The sequence below is a fragment of the Monodelphis domestica genome, chromosome 1 (assembly GCF_027887165.1).
Source record: "Monodelphis domestica isolate mMonDom1 chromosome 1, mMonDom1.pri, whole genome shotgun sequence".
Classification (NCBI taxonomy): domain Eukaryota; kingdom Metazoa; phylum Chordata; class Mammalia; order Didelphimorphia; family Didelphidae; genus Monodelphis; species Monodelphis domestica.
This window is the reverse complement of record NC_077227.1, coordinates 395755261-395774921: the sequence shown is the minus strand read 5'-3', so window position 1 is coordinate 395774921 and position 19661 is coordinate 395755261. Positions and strand designations below refer to the sequence as shown.

At 39.2% G+C, this 19661-nt stretch overlaps 1 protein-coding gene across 1 annotated transcript in view; it reads left to right on the top strand.

The window, feature by feature from the left end:
- Positions 1 to 19661, top strand: part of LOC100032469 (ubiquinol-cytochrome-c reductase complex assembly factor 1) — a 147570-nt gene that overhangs the window by 63269 nt on the left and 64640 nt on the right. Inside the window, exon 7 of the mRNA XM_056822136.1 lies at positions 3071 to 3179. Within this exon, the coding sequence (XP_056678114.1) occupies positions 3071 to 3179 (109 nt within the window). The remainder of the gene's footprint in view (positions 1 to 3070; positions 3180 to 19661) is intronic.

The window sequence follows — 19661 nt, the reverse complement described above, 5'->3', positions numbered from 1 at the left end:
CTAATACACTGTGGTATAATCGAACGTAATGGACTTCTCCATTAGTGGCGGTGTAATGTCCCTGAACAACTTGCAGGGATCCAGGAGAAAAAAACACCATTCATAAGGAAAGGATAAACTATGGGAGCGGAAACACCGAGAAAAAGCAACTGCCTGAATACAGAGGTTGAGGGGACATGACAGAGGATAGACTCTAAATGAACACTCTAATGCAAATACTATCAACAAAGCAATGGGTTCAAATCAAGAAAACATCTAATGCCCAGTGGACTTATGCGTCGGCTATGGGGGGTGGGGGGAGGAAAAGAAAATGATCTTTGTCTTTAATGAATAATGCTTGGAAATGATCAAATAAAATATTATTTAAAAAAAAAAGAACTAGGAGGCAAAATGGAAATAAAAGCAATCCAGCATTCATCTCCTGAAAGACATCCCAAAATTAGAACTCCCAATAACATTCTAGCCAAAATTCAGAGTTCCCAGGTCAAACAAAAAGTACTGCAAACAGCTAGGAAAAAAATTCAAGTACTGACGAGCTATGGTTGAGATCACACATGATTTAGCAGCCACCACCTTAAAGGACCAGAGAACTTGGAATATGATATTCCATAAGGCAAAGGATATAGGCTTATAGGCAAGAATATTTTGCCCTGCAAAACTGAGTATAATGCTGCATAGGAAAAAAAATAAATTTTTAATGAAATAAATGACCTCTAACTATTCTTGATGAAAAAATTAAAGAGCTGCATGGAAATTTTGAAGTTGAAGCACAGGAATTGAGAAACATAAAAAAATTAAACATGATTAAACAACAATAAAAGACAAAAAAGGGTCAACTGCTCACATTGTAATATAAGTAGATGATACATGTGTCCTCTGGGAACTTTTATCATCACCTATAGTGATATAGGGGGTTTAGTGCTAAGTGCTCCACATCTTCTGTTTCAGCCTCCTTCACGGCCTTTGGAACAAATAGTTCTCATCTGTCCATCTTGCTGGGGGAAGTCTTCACGTCCTTGGGGTGGACATCCCCCTAACTCATTGATAGATCTGAGGCCTATGGTTTGAGGCCTCAACCTGGCTTTAGCCAGTCTGCCAAGACAGTTTTATGGAGGTATGGCCACTGGGCATGCTACAGCTTCTGGGAGCCACAGGTGAGAGTTGAAGTGAAAAGTAGATATTAAAGGGGCATGAGCAGCCCTGGAAAGAGCTATATAAGTTGACAAATGAGGTGATGCAGTGGAGAGAGCAAGTAATACACACATACACATGTACACACACAAACACAGAGGTAGGTACAGAAATACATTTCACTCAACAGGGAAAAGAGATGAGGGAAAGGTAAGAAAAGGGAGAAGGTAAAATTAGAGGAAGGATAGATTAACGTAGAGATTGTTGTTCAATCATTCAGTTATATGCAACTCTTTGTGACCTTATGGACCATACAATTCATAGGGTTTTCTTGGCAAAGATAACTGAAGTGGTTTGTCATTTCCTCCAGCGAACAATTAAGAGACTTGCCTAGGGTCATACAGCTAGTAAGTTTTCTGCAGTCAGATCTTCCTGAGTCTAAGCACAGCACCTAGAGGGATTATTTCTAAGTAAAACAAACTCTAAGGATGTACAAAAATATTTATGGCTCTTTTTGAGGTGAGAAAGAATGGGAAAGTACTTAAGGGGGGTGCCCATAAATTGGGGAAAGAACAGGTTATATAAATATGATAGGCTACTATTATGCTGGAGGTAGCTTCTCATGTCTCTTCTTTGGGGCCAAGGTTATTCTTTATAATTTTGCAGCATTCGTTTTAGAATGTTTTGTATTATTTCTTGCCATTTTCATTGTTGTAGTTATTGCATATATTGTTTTCATGATCTGCTTTGTAACAGTTCATGCAAGGTAGTGGATCTTTAGGATAAATCCAACTTGAACTCCCATACCTATTGCATATTGCATATATTTTAATAATAGAATAGAATATCTTTCTAATGTTTATGTTTATGGTGCTGATTTTTCCTTTACCCCTTCCCCCCTTTTATTGGTGGCCTTTAAAAATACATTTTGTTTTACGAGATGGCCCTCCAGGAGGAGAAAGATAAGGAATGATACTGAGGAAAAGCCATGATATTGTAAAAAACAGAAGACCGAAAAAATGAATACATTTCTTATCCATAGTTGTGAAAGGTATATGATTGGCTTTTCTTTTTATTTTTAAAATGATAAAATCTTTAATATTCAGGTCATCCATTTTGAACATATTATGGAATATGTTTCGTCTAAGCACCTAATTCTTGCCAGACTGCTTTCCAGTTTTTTCAGCATTTCTAATCATAAAGATAATTTTTTCCTTTGTAATGTATGTTTTTGGTTTTATTGAACACTGGATTATTGTTTCGTTACTTCTTATTCTCTATTGCCTAGCCCATTCCATTGACTCTCTTTCCCATTTTTTAACCAATCCCAAATGGTTTTGTTGAAAGCTACTTTCTAATGTATTTTGAACTCTGGAAGTGTTATCTCCTATTGTACTTTTTTGTTGTTGTTGTTGTTGTTGTTGTTATTCTCTGCTTTTAAAAATTATTTCTTTAGGTATATTTTACATGGACTTTATATTTTCCCTAGTGCTTAGCATGCTGCTTAGTATATAGCAGTAGGTGCTTAATGAATGCATATTAATGAATGCCTGGATGAACAGACTGACTAATCAAGAATCAACAAACATTTATTCACCATGTACTGTGTGCCAGGAAGTGTAGTAAGCTCTGGCAATACAAAGATAATGGGGAAACTCTTGGAGTTTAAATTCTAACTATTAGGGAGACAAAATATTCTCATATGAATATATACAGAATTATCAAATGGGTATAAGATAGTTTTCAGAAGGGTGATTCCTACTTGATAGAGGGATCAGGGAAGTATGGCAGCTGAGCAGAGGATCAAGTAGGTCCCAGTAGGTGGAGAAGAAGTATAGAGGCATGGAGTTGGGGGAAGGAATGCCTTGTATGGTTTCAATAGGAAGTATAAGGAGAAGAGCCTGAAAGCATCCTGTGACTGTTTGCCTTTTTTTCCCAGGATGTGTCTTGTTCGGATGAAGCAGGAAGGCCGTTCAGGGAACTACATGTGTCGCATCATAGTTCATTTTATGTGGGAGGACGTTGAGCAGCGTGGCAGAGTCATGGGGGTAAGTGGGCCTGGTCAGATCCTGCATCTTCAAGGTTTCAATCTGTGGTTTGCCTATCTCAGGTCAGAAGTGTCAGATGCCTAGGGAAGACTTTTTCTTTCTGCTTTTGAATTGTCACCCAAAAGGCAACCAAGGGACTAATACTGTTTCTATGGTGATTAATATGCAAATTATATCCTGAATAGCTAAGCTTAATAACATCATAAGAGGTTCTGACTTTGGGCCATAGGATCAAGTACTGCAGGGACTCTCCCAGCACACCTCAAGAAGAGATGATGCCATGAAACATTGATCACATGGCCAACAGGATAGAAATAATGTTCAGATTTGATGATGTAGACATTTGATCCTGACATATCCCACAGGAGGGGTTGTACAGCATAGCATGAACGTGGGCTGCCTCCACCAATCTGAGAATCCCCGTGATATAATAGAGGGATCATTAGACTTTCCTAAGTTCCAGTCTAGATTCTGTTCATTGCTAGTGTTGTGATTAATATAAAAATTAATTAGATATTTGTGGATAAATATTGGTAGACAATGTGATTAAAATAAAAAAAATTATCCCTCTGGATCTTGGATTCTTCAGCTGCAGAACAAGACCAATTATTCTCATTTTTCCTTAGTCTCCCTCACAGATCTGCTGAGGAACATGTTTTGTGCTACACTGTAGAGATAGGGCCCTGGGCAAGGACGTCTGCTCAGGCTCCTTTGAGTTCTGGGGGGTGAATTGTCAATACCAAATGCTTCATGAGGAAGTCTTTGTTGTATATTCTAGGTGCTTGCCTAGTCTTACAGTCCTGGTATACCTTTGACACTTGGATTCTTTCTAAAGACAGACTATATCCTTCTGCACAGGCCCTATTCAGTTTTTGGAACTACTTCCTACATTTCTTGATTTGCTGTCTTGGTGGATAATAGCTCCTTATCAAAGGAGATAAAAATGAATGCCATTTCAGAAATGTGAACTATTGTGTGATTGCTTAAGATGTCCCAACGATCTAGAGCAGAACTCAGCAGTTTTTTCTTTTTTTCACTTAGATGCCATTTACCCAAATAAACGGTCAGGAAACGCATGTAGCTTAAGTTAAACTTAGGTCCCTTTTCCCAGCTATTGACCTGGGCAGCACTAGAAATGCATAGCTTAGCTCTCATATTCCACCAGCATCTCCCATCTGCCCCAAAGGACCTCCCTGTGTGGCAGGGAGTCTTCTACTTCCTGTTGCTACATCATTGTTTGCTTCCTCAGATGAGAGAAGGAATTAGACATTCTCTGATGTTGCACCTGAGTCTCCCACCTCCTGCTGTGCCTGTTCTTTTAAGGTAGAGGAGTGTCACCCTCTGCCCAATGATGAACATTCTCACACTTGGTCCTACCCACATCCTATTGACTTTGAATTCCTATAGATCTTCATCCAAACACATTCCTCATCCTACTTGTTCCTATTCCCTTCAACCCCCTCACTTCAGAGTTTCAAACTAACTCTCCTCATCTTTTCCACTAGTGATCTTTAAAATATCTATTGTATAAGCAACAAACTTCCCTTCATGCTGAATTTTTTTCCTCTCCCACTCCTTCCTAGCTCTTATTGAAACATGGCTCCCCAGAGTGATACAGCCTGCCTGGCTGTCCTTTCTAGGACTGATTGCACTTTCATTCATTCTCCTTGACTCATTGGTTGAGGTCATAGAGTAGGAATACTCCTTGCTCCTCATTGCCACTTTCACATTCTCTCTGTTCCTCCATCACTCAGTAACCTTTCTTCCTTTGAAGTTCATCTCTACTCTCCAATCAAAATCCTGGTAGCTCTTGTCAACAGATTACCCCCACCCCCGCCTCCCCTGCCACTTTCCATCCTTCCTCAATGAATTTAGAACCTAGTTCATGATTTCTCTGCCATCCCCACTCCTGACTTCATACAAGGGGACTTACTTGACTCTTCCTCCAAAACCCTAATTATTTAATCCCTCATTCTACTGTGTCTCCATGGCCTAATCCTCACCCCACTGTAATCACACACAAAAATAATCACACCCTTGATCTTGCTATCATCCATAACTATATCACCTTTATGTTAAAAATTCCTGAAATTCCCTTATTTGACCATAATTGGATTTTCACCTCTCCCTGTGCCTTCTTTTACCAACTCTACTTTTCATCCATGCCTTGACCTTATCTCTTGACCCCTCAGTTTTCCCCCCAGGTCATCTCCTGTGTACTAGCCATGCTCCTCTTGTCTGTGTCCTGATGAAGCAATTCAGCTTTACACTGCCCTCATTACTTGAATCCTTGGACCCCATATCATTTCAGCAGCTATTCTCTGCCAAGCCTAAGCCTTGGGTCATTCCCACCATTCACTACCTTTATTCCTACTTGTGCTGCTGAAAGAAAGTGGAGAAAATCACACAACTGTTCTGACTCGTTCCACTACAAATTTATGTTATATGTTATGTGACCTCAGTTGGGCCATTACTGTTGCTGGCATCCCTACTGTACCTTCCTAATCACCTCATTATCCTGCTTTGCACAACAGCTCTTCAAAACTTTTTCATCCCTCCTTAAACCTGTCATAGTTCTACCTCTCTGCATCTCAGTTGATAACCTTGTCTCACATTTTACAGATAAAATTGAGGCCATTTGCTATGAACTCCCTCTTTTCTTCCTCATCTTAAATACTTTCTGTCATTTCCTTCTTCACTCCATGTCACATGATGTAAGGGGCAAAAATGTAAAGTGTTTAAAATTAAAGGGTTGGACTAAATTATTTAAAAGTATGGTCTCCAGGAATTTAATCAATTCCAAATGATTTTTTTAGCAATTTATTTATAAAATATAGAAAGAGTGAAAGTAAATCAGAGAGAGGATAGGGTAAAATATCTAACCTAACACATTAAGTATTTTACTCCAGTCCCTGGCTCAACCCAGGCAGGGCTAATTAGTCTTCAGCTGGAGGGGCCTCAGCCTTGAGCCGAATGCCCAGTGATGAATAAAGCAAGAGCTTCAGTCATGAAGCCTCTCTCAAGAGGGGAGGTCTCTCCTGAGGCTAGTCCCTTCAGAAAATCCAGGAAAGGAGTCAGCCTTTTTCACTCACCCACATGGTAGTTCAAAAGGGAGAGATTTAAAAACAGTCTTACCAAGTCCAAGGACTCAGGACCAGTAAGCAGATTCTTCGCCAGCCTCCAACTCGAACTCAGAACTCCAAAGAATGAAGAACTGCCTCACAGGAAGTTGTAACTCCTTTTAAAGATGCTTCTTAGCGTAACTTCCTGTGCCTTCCTCTACTTTTTAGTTTTGCTTAGGACTGCCCAGGGGGCAGTCAGTGGCTTTTTTCTTTTTTGCACCTTGCTCCCCACCATTCACTGCACTCTAGTACACCCCCACCCTCTGTAAAAGTTAAAATTAAATCTCAATAATAAAAATATCATATTTTAGGAGATTTATTAATGATCATTAGAAATCAAGGAATAAAGAGGATACAAAATAAAGACCATGTGCCCAAGGCTAATCAGTCAGTTCAAATGATCACCTTACCACTACCAAAGTAGGACAGGAAGTAAAAAGGCCAAAGTAAGACCACCCACTCAATTTATCCCCTCCCCTCTACAGGAAGTATATAATGACAGGAAGTCAGTGGGCTCCTTGGAAATGTAGTTCTTTTTTTAGGGTAACAGATTTTCAATTACACATTCCCTCCTGATGATCATTGGAAGATTAGTCTCCCCAAGTGATCATTTAACATAATAAATTTTAAAATTATAATAACTTGGAGAGAAAAGGAAAAGAACAAAACCAATGATTGTTAAGCACATTGACAAAAAACCAGTTAGGAGGCAGTCCCCTTTGGCATAAGATTATACATACAAATCAAATGCATTCAGTCTCACGGTTCAAATCACCTGTAATATTTAAAATAGTTGGAGCCTTAAACTGTTATAATTAAAATTGCTAATGTCATAAACTAGTGAGTTAAAATGGTGGAAGATACAAATTATGCTAGATATAAGAGTGGGTGAGTAAATTTGACCACAGGAAATATGCTTCACTACAGTGTCTTGGTTTTTAAATCAAATATAAGGTGGTTGCCAGGGAATATATTCCCAATCATGAATATGCCCAAATAAACTGGGTTTTATAGAGAATTTAATTAATAATACAATGAGGAATTAAAGAAAGAGAGAAAGAGAGAAAAGGGAAATAAGTATGAAGGGCCTTAAGCCAACATGGCCTAGACCTGAGTCTTAAGAGAGAGAGATCAGTCAGTCAGTCTTTTATCACTCACCACAAGGTCTGTCTAAGCAAGGATTCTAGTGACAGAGTCTCCTCAGAGAGAGTTCCAGCCAGAGACTGTTTCAAAGGGCCTCTCTCCAGAGCCTCCAGAGGGACAGAGTCCCCTCAGAGGAGCTCCAGCGAGACCTCCTTAGAGACTGTCCTCCAAGAGCTTCCCTTCTCCAGAGCCTCTCTCAAAAGATTCTTCCCAAGTGATCCTCATCAGAGATTTCTCCAAAAGGATTGTCATAAGACCTCTCTTCTCAAGAGAATCTCTTTCTTATATAGGGAGTTTTCTCCTATGTCACCTCCCCTAAGTTCTTCCATCTACCAATCACAGTAGACATTTTCCAAAGGACAACCCATTCTAAAAACACAGCTGAGTCGACTAATCCCCTCAGTAAGTCTGAACCAGAGAAAACACAGCTGAGTCAACTAATCCCCTCAAGAGAAAAACCTCTGAGTAAGTTTTCACCTCTTTGCTCCTGGCAAGTTTACAAGTTGCCCGACCTTTATAGGTACCTAGCACCCCATTGTATCAATTCTAAAAACAGGCATGGCTCAAAGAACTCCCTGCCTCATCATAAGCATGGGTCCAAGTACTTTCATTGTTTAGCAAGGCGTTTTCTCCCCTAAAGCAGTCTTAAGTACGGGTGGAGTAGAGGTCCTCCCATTTCTGATCCTGGCGAGTTCTCACAGTCAAAATGGGGAATGTTCCCAGTAGGGAATTGTTCCAATTGAGAATTCCCCATTGGGAAAAATTTTTAACATTCACAAGTCTGAGAAATTTCAAGATTTACACACCACATCCCAAAGTTCACTCTGGGTGTTCTGGTGCAGCATGTGGTCTGTGGAGGCATCTTCATGGCTTCTTCTCCAAACAGTTCACTTTCTGGATTTGGAGAGGTATCATGTTTCTTAACCTAAAATTACTCTCAAAAGAATTTAAACTTTGCATTTTAGAATAATATTACACCTCCCCCCAACATTCCTGGAAGAGACTCTCCTCTCCAGTCTGGCTACTGACTTCCCTACCTTCTATAGGAAGCCTTCTTTGCAGTTTAGTTCTTAGTTCTTATGCCTTCTCTCTGTTACTTATTTCCTATTCCACCTGTACATATCTTACTTTGTATACATTTGTTAGCATATTGTTTACCCTATTAGATTGTGAGTTCCTTGAGGGCAGGGACTATCTTTTACCTGTTTTTGCCTCCTCAACACTTGGCACAGTGCTTGGCACAAAGTAGGCACTTAATGAACATTTATTGATTGATTAAGGTCCATTTGCTACTTCTTATCGATGAGGTTCATCAGGAGTAAGATGTTCCATAGCTGCCAGTGTTTAGGGTGCTTATGCATGGAGCATATTCTTCTAGACAGGCTTCATAGGTTCTTGATTGCTAATGGCTGCTCTAGAGAAAAGGCTTCTCAGATATCAGCAAAGGATGGAGTGGGGAAACTCACTGTCATTTGTAACCCAATATTGACTTCTGTATTTCTTCAGTATTAATCAGTATAATTTTTCATGAATTTCTCTTTTCTTTAAATATACAGCCTAGTTTACCTATCACATTGATTTAGGTCTCATCTTGCCTGGATTCAGAGGAGTATATTAGTTGACATCTCCATGTCTCAGAAATCTTAATAAGGTCACATTTCATTGCCATGCCTATAAAAAATAATGATGAAGCCATGTGGGTTTTGAGCAATCTCAAATTATTATTATTTCTGCTTTCTCCATGTGATATAAACATGTAGGGGAGAAAGATATCCACTAGCTACATCTGGGCAGGTGCTGTGTGGGTACATCTGGGATTCCTCAGCTTCTGTTCTATGGAACTTAAAGTTCTATTAAAAGAACCACAGATGTCTGAAACACGTTCTGCCTGGGATATCGAGAAATTAGGTGACTTGCTCAGGCTCACATAGAGCCAGTATGTGCTGCTGCCTATCACAGGCAAGACTTGTACTCAGGTCTCATTCAGAGGCTGAATCTTCCTACTCTATCTTGTTGCCTGAAAGGGACCTTCAAGAAGATCATCCATTCCAGGAGTTCTGATCTTTTTTTTCAAAGGACTCAGCATTCTGATGAAACATATATATTCCTTCCTAGAATGTTTTAAAATAATTGAAGCAGATGTTTAATTTCAGATGGAGGTTTGAGTAAATAAAGATGTTAATTTTTTCCCAATAATTTCATGCCCCCCCCAATCTATAATGATGATGTTGATAACTATATATATATAAATATATAGTGCTTTAAGGTTTATTGAGTTCCTTATAAATATTATATTTTCTTCACAACAACCCTGGGAAATAGGTAATATTATCCTCATTTTATAGGTGAGGAAACTGAGGTACACAGAGGTTTAATGACTGGATTTAAACTGAAGTTTTCCTGACTCCTGTGCCCAGCTCTCTATCCATTTTGCAACCAACTGTCACAGATCCCAAAGATCCCAGGTTATAAATCCCTGATCTTGTTTAAATCCTTTGAAGAGTCTAAGGTTTAGAGGAGAGAAATATTCACTCAGGATTATAGAGTAGATTAGTAGCAAGATCAGCTCTTGAACCCAGTTCTAACTCTCAGAACAGGACTTTTCAGTTGCATAGGAAAATTGGAATTTATTCATTTCGGTAGTTGGATTTGGATTGTTACTCTCTTTGAAAATCTAGTTCTTTTTTTTTCCTGAAATTTTCCTCAAGCACTTTTTCTGGTCCCTTTCTTTGCCTCCCCATCACCCTCTTCTTTGTACTATAATTATCTGTGTGTTTGTTGTTTCCTCCAGTAGATTATTAGCTTCTTCCAAGCCAGTCTCTTATTGCCCTCAGCACCTCACACAGATCTTTGCACTTATAAATGTTGGTTAAATTGAATTGCCAGAGGAGTCTTTTAAATAGAGAGCACATGCACTTAAGTGTTGGTTTAGAAATCACTAACTACTTAACAGGATTACAGTATAAGCCAATGGGAAAATATTCTCCAGTTTACAAAAATTTATACTATACCAGCTTTCATGTAAAGTGAGGCATGCTCGTGCAGCTGGGCCAGAAATCAAATGCTGTCTTGTGGCTGACAGAATTAGCTTTGACATTTTATCTGGAATGTTCTGAGTTTTTTTTTAAAACCTCATTTGAGATTCAAACATATAAATTAGCTGCAGAAATGAAGTTCATCATATCACCTCATCTGGTCTTGTTTTATTTCATTAACTGGTTCTTAAAATCCTTTGTAAGCCACATTGCAGCTGAAGAGGTTGGAGACCTTTTTCCTTGGGCTCTTTGCCCCACTCCTGAGTGTTGGTAAGAGTTGAGAACTAAGACTTGACACAGCTGTGAAAACAGACAGCGCCTTTGGCCTCAGCACTTTCCCCATGTGCATGCTGATTTCAGATGTACATTTCACTTGCTGCCTCTAGTACTAATGAAGTCAGTTTCTTTTGGTGGGTGCTTGTGGCCAGGTGTGTCCAGTCTTGTGGTAAACTGGTACTCTTTACTCCAATTTTCCATTTGTGACATTTCAACCTAACTTTAAAAACAAACATAAAAATTAGCTCAGGGCAGTGGCTCAAAGTGTTAATAGTAACATTAGGCTGGCTAAATGACTTCCCCAATGCTCTGCTCTGTCCTGCCAGACATCCCCACCTTGTAACTTAACAATGTTTTCCAAATGTAGAATGGAGCCCAGGCCTAAGAGAAATTTCAGCCATTTTCTTCCCTGTCAATGGGCCTGTGCATCCCCCTGGGGCCTCAGTTGGACTTCCAAAGGATTTCTTTCTGGTAGAACCCCATGAATAAGAATGAGCCTGACTTCAAGGCACATTCTCCTGCCTTTCAAGAGAATCCTAATGCTGAGCTCTTAAGTGCCTTTTAGCAGGCAGAAATAGAACTTGGTTGGACAACTGGAAAACTTTGGAGAAAATTTAATTTCCCCCCAAAATATTTGCTTTTTTTTCCCAGGCCTTCACATCTCTAAATACATCAAGCATGATTATATGAGAAAATTAGGATTGAATAACATTTTTCTGTTCCAAACCAATAAAGAATGCTTTAAAAGGCCTTATATTCTACGTTTTTTTTTCCTTCTCTCACTCCTCAACAACTTTCTGCCCCAAGTTTTGTTTTTTTTCTGTGACTTCAGATTTTCTGTTTCTTTGCCCATAATTGACACTGCCACAGCAAAAGGGGCTGTTTCTAAAAGAAATCCACTCAGTGGCCCCATCTCCATGGCTGTTAGGAAGTACTGAAGCCCTGAGTCAGGAGTATTCAAACCATGAATAAGAACCTCATTAATAATGATATTAATATGATGCTTTAAATTTTATAAAACCCTTTATATATTTTATCTCCTTGGATCTTTACAACTGTAACAACTAGAATTAAGTGCTATGATTATTCCCATTTTACTGAGGCATAGAGAGAATAAATGACTTGCCTAGCATTACTCAGTAAATCTCTTAGTCAAGATTCAAACTGAAGTCTAACCCTCTAGTCACTGTACTGTTTAGCTGCCCTATATATTACAGTAATTAAGTAAGAATTACCATTTTTAAATAGCTCTAGCTCTATTTATTTTTTAAAACCTTTTCCTTGTCTTAGAATTGATATTAAATATTTGTTCCATAACAGAAGGGTTGTAAGGACTAGGCAGTTGGGATTAAATGACTTGCCAGGACCATACAGCCAGGAAGCATCTCAGCTGGATTTGAACCCAGGACTTCCTGTCTCTAGGCCTGGCTCCCTTTTTACTGAGTCTACCTAGCTGCCCCTATTCATTCATTTATTTATTTATTTGTTTATTTAGTTTTATACCCTTACCTTCTGTCTTGTCTTTTTTCTTTGATCTTGTTGGACCATAGACCTAGTAGTGGTATTCCTAGGTCAAAGGTTATGCATAATTTTTTAAAAAATAAACATTATTTTATTTGGTCATTTCCAAACATTATTCATTGGAAACAAAAATCATTTTCTTTTCCTCCCCCCCCCCCACCTCTCCCATAGCTGACGCATGATTCCACTGGGTATCACATGTGTTCTTGACTCGAACTCAAACTCGAATTTCCGTGTTGTTGGTATTTGCATTGGAGTGTTCATTTAGAGTCTCTCCTAAGTCATATCCCTTCCACCCCTGTAGTCAAGCAGTTGCTTTTCATCGGTGTTTTTACTCCTACAGTTTATCCTCTGCTTGTGGATAGTGTTTTTTAGATCCCTGCAGATTGTTTAGGGCCATTGCATTGTCCCTAGTGGAGGAGTCCATTACCTTCGATTGTACCATATGTATCAGTCTCTGTGTATAATGATTTCCTGGTTCTACTCCTTTCGCTCTGCATCACTTCCTGGAGGTTGTTCCAGTCTCCGTGGAATTCCTCCACTTTATTATTCCTTTTAGCACAATAGTATTCCATCACCAACATATATCACAATTTATTCAGCCATTCCCCAATTGAAGGGCATCCCCTCATTTTCCAATTTTTGGCCACCACAAAGAGCGCAGCTATGAATATTCTTGTACAAGTCTTTTTCCTTATTGTCTCTTTGGGGTACAAACCCAGCAGTGCTATGGCTGGATCAAAGGGCAGACAGTCTTTTATCACCCTTTGGGCATAGTTCCAAATTGCCCTCCAGAATGGTTGGATCAGTTCACAACTCCACCAGCAATGAATTAATGTCCCTACTTTGTCACATCCCCTCCAGCATTCATTACTTTCCTTTGCTGTCATATTAGCCAATCTGCTAGGTGTGAGGTGATACCTCAGAGTTGTTTTCATTTGCATCTCTCTGATTATAAGAGATGTAGAGCACTTTTTCATGTGCTTATTAATAGTTTTGATTTCTTTGGCTGAGAACTGCCTGTTCATGTCCCTTGCCCATTTATCAATTGGAGAATGGCTTGATTTTTTGTACAATTGATTTAGCTCTTTGTAAATTTGAGTAATTAAACCTTTGTCAGAGGTTTTTATTAAGATTACTTCCCAATTTGTTGCTTTCCTTCTGATTTTAGTTACATTGGTTTTGTTTGTACAAAAACTTTTTAATTTGATGTATTCCAAATTATTTATTTTGCATTTTGTGACTCTTTCTATGTCTTGCTTGGTTTTAAAATCTTTCCCTTCCCAAAGGTCTGACATGTATACTATTTTGTGTTCACCTAATTTTCTTATACTTTCCTTCTTTATGTTCAAGTTATTCACCCATTTTGAATTTATCTTGGTGTAGGGTGTGAGGTGTTGATCTAAACCTAATCTTTCCCACACTGTCCTCCAATTTTCCCAGCAGTTTTTATGAAATAGTGTATTTTTATCCCCAAAGCTGGGTTCTCTGGGTTTGTCATATACTATCCGGCTGAGGTAAATTACCCCGAGTCTATTCCACTGATCCTCCTTTCTGTCTCTTAGCCAGTACCAAATTGTTTTGATGACCACTGCTTTATAATATAGTCTGAGATCTGGGACTGCAAGACCCCCTTCCTTTGTATTTATTTTCATTGTTTCCCTGGATATCCTTGATCCTTTGTTCTTCCAAATGAACTTTGTTATGTTTTTTCTAAATCAGTAAAAAAAATTTTTGGAAGTTCAATGGATATGACACTAAATACATAAATGAGTTTGGGTAGGATGGTCATTTTTATTATATTGGCTCGTCCTACCCATGAGCAGTTAATGTTTTTCCAATTGTTTAAGTCTAGTTTTAGTTGTGTGGAGAGTGTTTTGTAGTTGTGTTCGTATAGTTCCTCTGTTCTCAGCCGGACAGTATATGATAAACCCAAAGATCCCAGCTTTTGGGTCAAAAATCCACTATTCGATAAAAACTGCTGGGAAAACTGGAAGACAGTGTGGGAGAGATTAGGATTAGCTCAACACCTCACACCCTACACCAAGATAAATTCAAAATGGGTGACTGACATGAACATAAAGAAGGAAACTATAAGTAAATTATGTAAACACAGAATAGTATACATATCAGACCTTTGGAAAGGGAAAGACTTTAAAACCAAGCAAGACATAGAAAGAGTCACAAAATGCAAAATAAATAATTTTGACTACATCAAATTAAAAAGTTTTTGTACAAACAAAACCAATGTAACTAAAATCAGAAGGAAAGCAACAAATTGGGAAGTAATCTTCATAGAAACCTCTGACAAAGGTTTAATTACTCAAATTTACAAAGAGCTAAATCAATTGTACAAAAAATCAAGCCATTCTCCAATTGATAAATGGGCAAGGGACATGAACAGGCAGTTCTCAGCCAAAGAAATCAAAACTATTAATAAGCACATGAAAAAGTGCTCTACATCTCTTATAATCAGAGAGATGCAAATCAAAACAACTCTGAGGTATCACCTCACACCTAGCAGATTGGCTAACATGACAGCTATGGAAAGTAATGAATGCTGGAGGGGATGTGGCAAAGTAGGGACATTAATTCATTGCTGGTGGAGTTGTGAACTGATCCAACCATTCTGGAGGGCAATTTGGAACTATGCCCAAAGGGTGATAAAAGACTGTCTGCCCTTTGATCCAGCCATAGCACTGCTGGGTTTGTACCCCAAAGAGACAATAAGGAAAAAGACTTGTACAAGAATATTCATAGCTGCGCTCTTTGTGGTGGCCAAAAATTGGAAAATGAGGGGATGCCCTTCAATTGGGGAATGGCTGAACAAATTGTGATATATGTTGGTAATGGAATACTATTGTGCTAAAAGGAATAATAAAGTGGAGGAATTCCACGGAGACTGGAACAACCTCCAGGAAGTGATGCAGAGCAAAAGGAGCAGAACCAGGAAAACATTGTACACAAAGACTGATACACTGTGGTACAATCGAAGGTAATGGACTCCTCCACTAGGGACAATGCAATGGCCCTAAACAATCTGCAGGGATCTAAAAAACACTATCCACAAGCAGAGGATAAACTGTAGGAGTAAAAACACCGATGAAAAGCAACTGCTTGACTACAGGGGCTGAGAGGAAATGACTGAGGAGAGACTCTAAATGAACACTCTAGTGCAAATATCAACAACATGGAAATGGGTTCGAACCAAGAACACATGTGAAACCCAGTGGAATTGAGCACCAGCTGTGGATTTTTAAAGTCTCCATCTTGGTCTAGGACCCAAAAATTGTGCACATCCACACTACACAGGCATGTGCTAGTCAATCACAAATCAAAAGTAACTAACTGCCCACCTGGGCTGTCCTAAGCCAAGCTAGAGCCACCATTGGCACTTGTGAGGCACAGGAAGTGAGGTAGGGAACAGCCTCTGGAATTCGCTCACTTCCTTTGGAGAAAACTAGACGTGAGTTCATGTGAGGAGCTTGGACAGGGAGGAGGTCCGCAGACAGCTTCTCTTCAGATTGGTCACGTGAGTCAAGGACTGATTCCTTCCACCTTGGCCCTTTTGGCCTAAACTCCCTCTGCCTTGGTCAGAGGTTGAGTAACCCCCTTCCCTTTTCTCCTCTCTCCTTTCTCTCTCCTTTTCCCTACTCCCATTGTGATTAAACCTCCATAAACTCCATTCTGACTTGAGTGTTTCATTTTAGGAATTTCATAAGTAAATTCCTTGGCGGCCATTGTACAATATTATGACAGTCTTAAAAGGTGAAATTTTTACCACAACAGTTGGCGTAACCACTTCGGGAAAAAAGAAACTATCTCAATCTTCTGATTTCTCTCTCTGATCTTCACTTCAGCCTTTAATAGCTACTGTGGGAAGAGAGGCCATGCAACAATGGTCTGTAGTTCTATCACTTTTAATTTTATTAATTTCTCCCTTAATTTTTAGGATCTCTAGTTTGGTTTTCTTCTGGGGGTTTTTAATTTGTTTGTTCTCAAGTTTTTTGATTTGCATTTCCAATTCATTGATCTCTGCCCTCCCTAATTTGTTAATATATGCACTCATGGATATGAATTTTCCTCTAAGTACTGCTTTGGCTGCATCCCATAAGGTTTGAAAGGATGTCTCACCATTGTCATTTTCCTCAACGAAATTATTATTTGTTTCTATGATTTCTTCTCTAACTAACTGATTTTGGAGTATCATATTGTTTAATTTCCAATTAATTTTTGATTTGGCTCTCCATGTACCCTTACTGATCAATATTTTTATTGCTTTATGATCTGAAAAGGTTGCATTTATTATTTCTGCTTTTCTGCATTTGAGTGCCATGTTTCTGTGACCTAGTGTATGATCTATTTTTGTGAATGTGCCATGTGGTGCTGAGAAGAAGGTGTATTCCTTTTTTGTCCCTATTTATTTTTCTCCATATGTCTATTAACTCTAATTTTTCTAAGATTTCATTCACCTCTTTTACCTCTTTCTTATTTATTTTTTGGTTTGATTTATCTAAATTTGATAGTGATTGGTTCAAGAGACCCACTAATATGGTTTTACTGTCTATTTCCTCCTTCAATTCTCCTAGTTTCTTCATTAGAAATTTGGATGCTATACCCTTTGGTGCATACATGTTGATTAGTGATATTTCCTCATTGTCTATACTCCCTTTTAACAGAATATATTTACCTTCCCTATCCCTTTTGATCAGGTCTATTTGTGCTTTGGCTTTGTCAGATATCATGATTGCAACTCCTGCCTTCTTTCTATCAGTTGAGGCCCAAAAGGTCTTACTCCATCCTTTAATTCTAACTTTTTGAGTATCAACCCACCTCATATGTGTTTCTTGAAGACAACATATGGTAGGCTTTTGGGTTCTAATCCAATCTGCTATTTGTCTACGTTTTATGGGTGAGTTTATCCCATTGTTGTTCAAAGTTATGATTTTCACTTGTGGATTCCCTGGCATTTTGATATCCTCCCCTAGTTCTGGCCTTTCTTCTTTAGCTATAGCCTTTTGAACCAGTAATTTACTTTAGGTCAGTCCCCCTAGTCCCCTCCCTTGGTATGCTTCCCTTTCTAGCCCCTCCATTTTTATGCTCCCTTCCCCTCTCCCTCTCCTTCCCTCACTTTTTATACTCCCTCCCCCTCCTTAATTTCCCTTTCTTTCTTACCCTGTTGGATAAGATAGAATTCAGGATCCCACTGGTTCTAGATGTTCTTCCCTCTCAGAGTTGATTTCACTGAGAGTAAGGTTTAAGTAATACCACTTCATGCTCTCTTCCTCTCCTTCTCATATGAGAGATCTTCCCCTCCCCTTCCCATGTGTATCTTTGTATGGGAAAGATTATTCTATTTAGTCCCCTCCTCTATTTCTTGAAGTAAATATTAGTATTGTCGATGCTTTCCCCCCTCCCTTTTCCTTTCTTTGCCCCCCCTTTCACCAAATCTTCTTGATGCCCCAATCTTTCCCTATGCATGATTCTTCTAACTACTGTTATGGTGCATACCATTTTTGAGAGTTACACAGTACATTTTCTCCACATATTAATATATATAATTTGATGTAAATGTAGTCCTTATAGAAGAGAGTTTGACTTAAAGAAAAAGATAAGATTCATCTACCTTTCCCTTTCTTTCATATTTACCTTTTCATGTTTCTCTTGCTTTCTGTGATTGGATATCAAATTTTCCTTTAAGTTCTGGTCTTTTCTTAGCAAATGCTTGGAAATCTTCTATTTTGTTGAATGCCCATACTTTCCACTGGAAGTATATAGTCAGTTTTGCTGGGTAGTTGATTCTTGGTTGGAGACCCAGCTCTCTTGCCTTTCTAAATATCGTGTTCCATGCTTTGAGGTCTCTTATTGTGTTAGCCACTAAGTCATGTGTGATCCTTACGGGAGCCCCCCTATATCTGAAGCTCCTCTTCTTAGCTTCTTGTAGGATTTTCTCCTTTTCTTGGAAGCTCTTCAATTTGGTGATTACATTCCTGGGGATTGTCTTTTGGGGATTTAGTATAGAGGGTGTTCTATGGACCCTTTCTATTTCTATTTTGCCCCCTTGCTCCAGAACATGTGGGCAATATATAATTCAATTCTATAAAATCCTGTAGTATTGCATCGATGTTTTTGGTTATCTCTGGTTTTTTGGGCAGACCAATAATTCTCATGTTGTCTCTTCTTCCTCCGTTCTCCAGGTCTGTGACCTTTTCAGTGAGATATTTTATGTTTTCTTTGAATTCTATATTTTTTTGGCTTTGCTTTATTAATTCTTGCTGTTTTGCATGCTCACTGTCTTCTAGTTGCTTAATTCTGGTCGTTAGGGACTGATTTTGCTTTTCAGCTTTGTCTGCCCTTCTATTAGATGCTTCCAGCTCTTTTTCCAATTGTGAAGTCTTGTCTATCAGACTGCTGATCTCTTTCTCCCATTTTTCTTTCCAGAAGGTTTCCATCTTTTGGATAAGCTCCAATTTGAGTTCTTCCAGAGCTTGTGGATAATTTGCATTTTGGGAGGCATGTTTTGATTTTGTTTGGGTTTCATCTTCTTTCTCTTCTTTTCCTTGGGTACTCCCGCCATAAAAGTTTTCAATAGTCACCTTTTTCCCTTTCTTCCTGGAGGCTTGATTTTGGGCTATGTGAGCCATCCCTTTGGTGGTTTTGTTCCCCTTTCCTTTTTGGTCTGGGGTCTGGGTGATATGGGCAGGTTTTCTGTGGATTTAGGTTGCCTCAGACTAGTTCTTCCCAGCCTCTGAGGTTTCTTAGAGCGCAGGCCCCTGTTCTCAGTGAAAATGCCCCTGTGTTCAGCACTCCTGCCCCTTTGCTCAGTGCGGCCACCCCTTTGCTCAGCGCAACCTCTCCTGTGTTCAGTGAGGCTGCCCCTTTGCTCTGCGCAACCTCTCCTGTGTTCAGCAGGGCTGCCCCTTTGCTCAGCGCATGATTCTCCTGTGAAACCGCCCTTTGAGGTCATTTCCTTGCAGTCTTTAGATCCCCAGGACCCTGGTGTTCCCCCCAAGACAGAGATGTTCCTCACTCATTCGCTGTCCCAGTGAGCTCTCTGATACCTTACTCTGGTTTGGTGGGGGTGTGGGTGGGGGGGAAGGGCGACTCAGTTCACGTTTTTGTGCAAGCTTTTCCTCCTTCTTATAGTGTGGAAATGTTCAAGCCCCACGTACCTTCGTTTCTGTTGTGACAAGGAAATCACTTTAAAAGACTGATATATATTAATTTAAGGTTGCCAAGGAATTCAGCTATGTAATTCCTAAATGAAAACTCAAGTCAGCAGTCAATCTTTTATGGAGTTTAATTACAACAGGAGGAAGAAAGGAATTAGAGATAGAGAGAGAGAAAAGGGAGAGAAGGGAATAGGGCTTAAATACCCCTTCTGT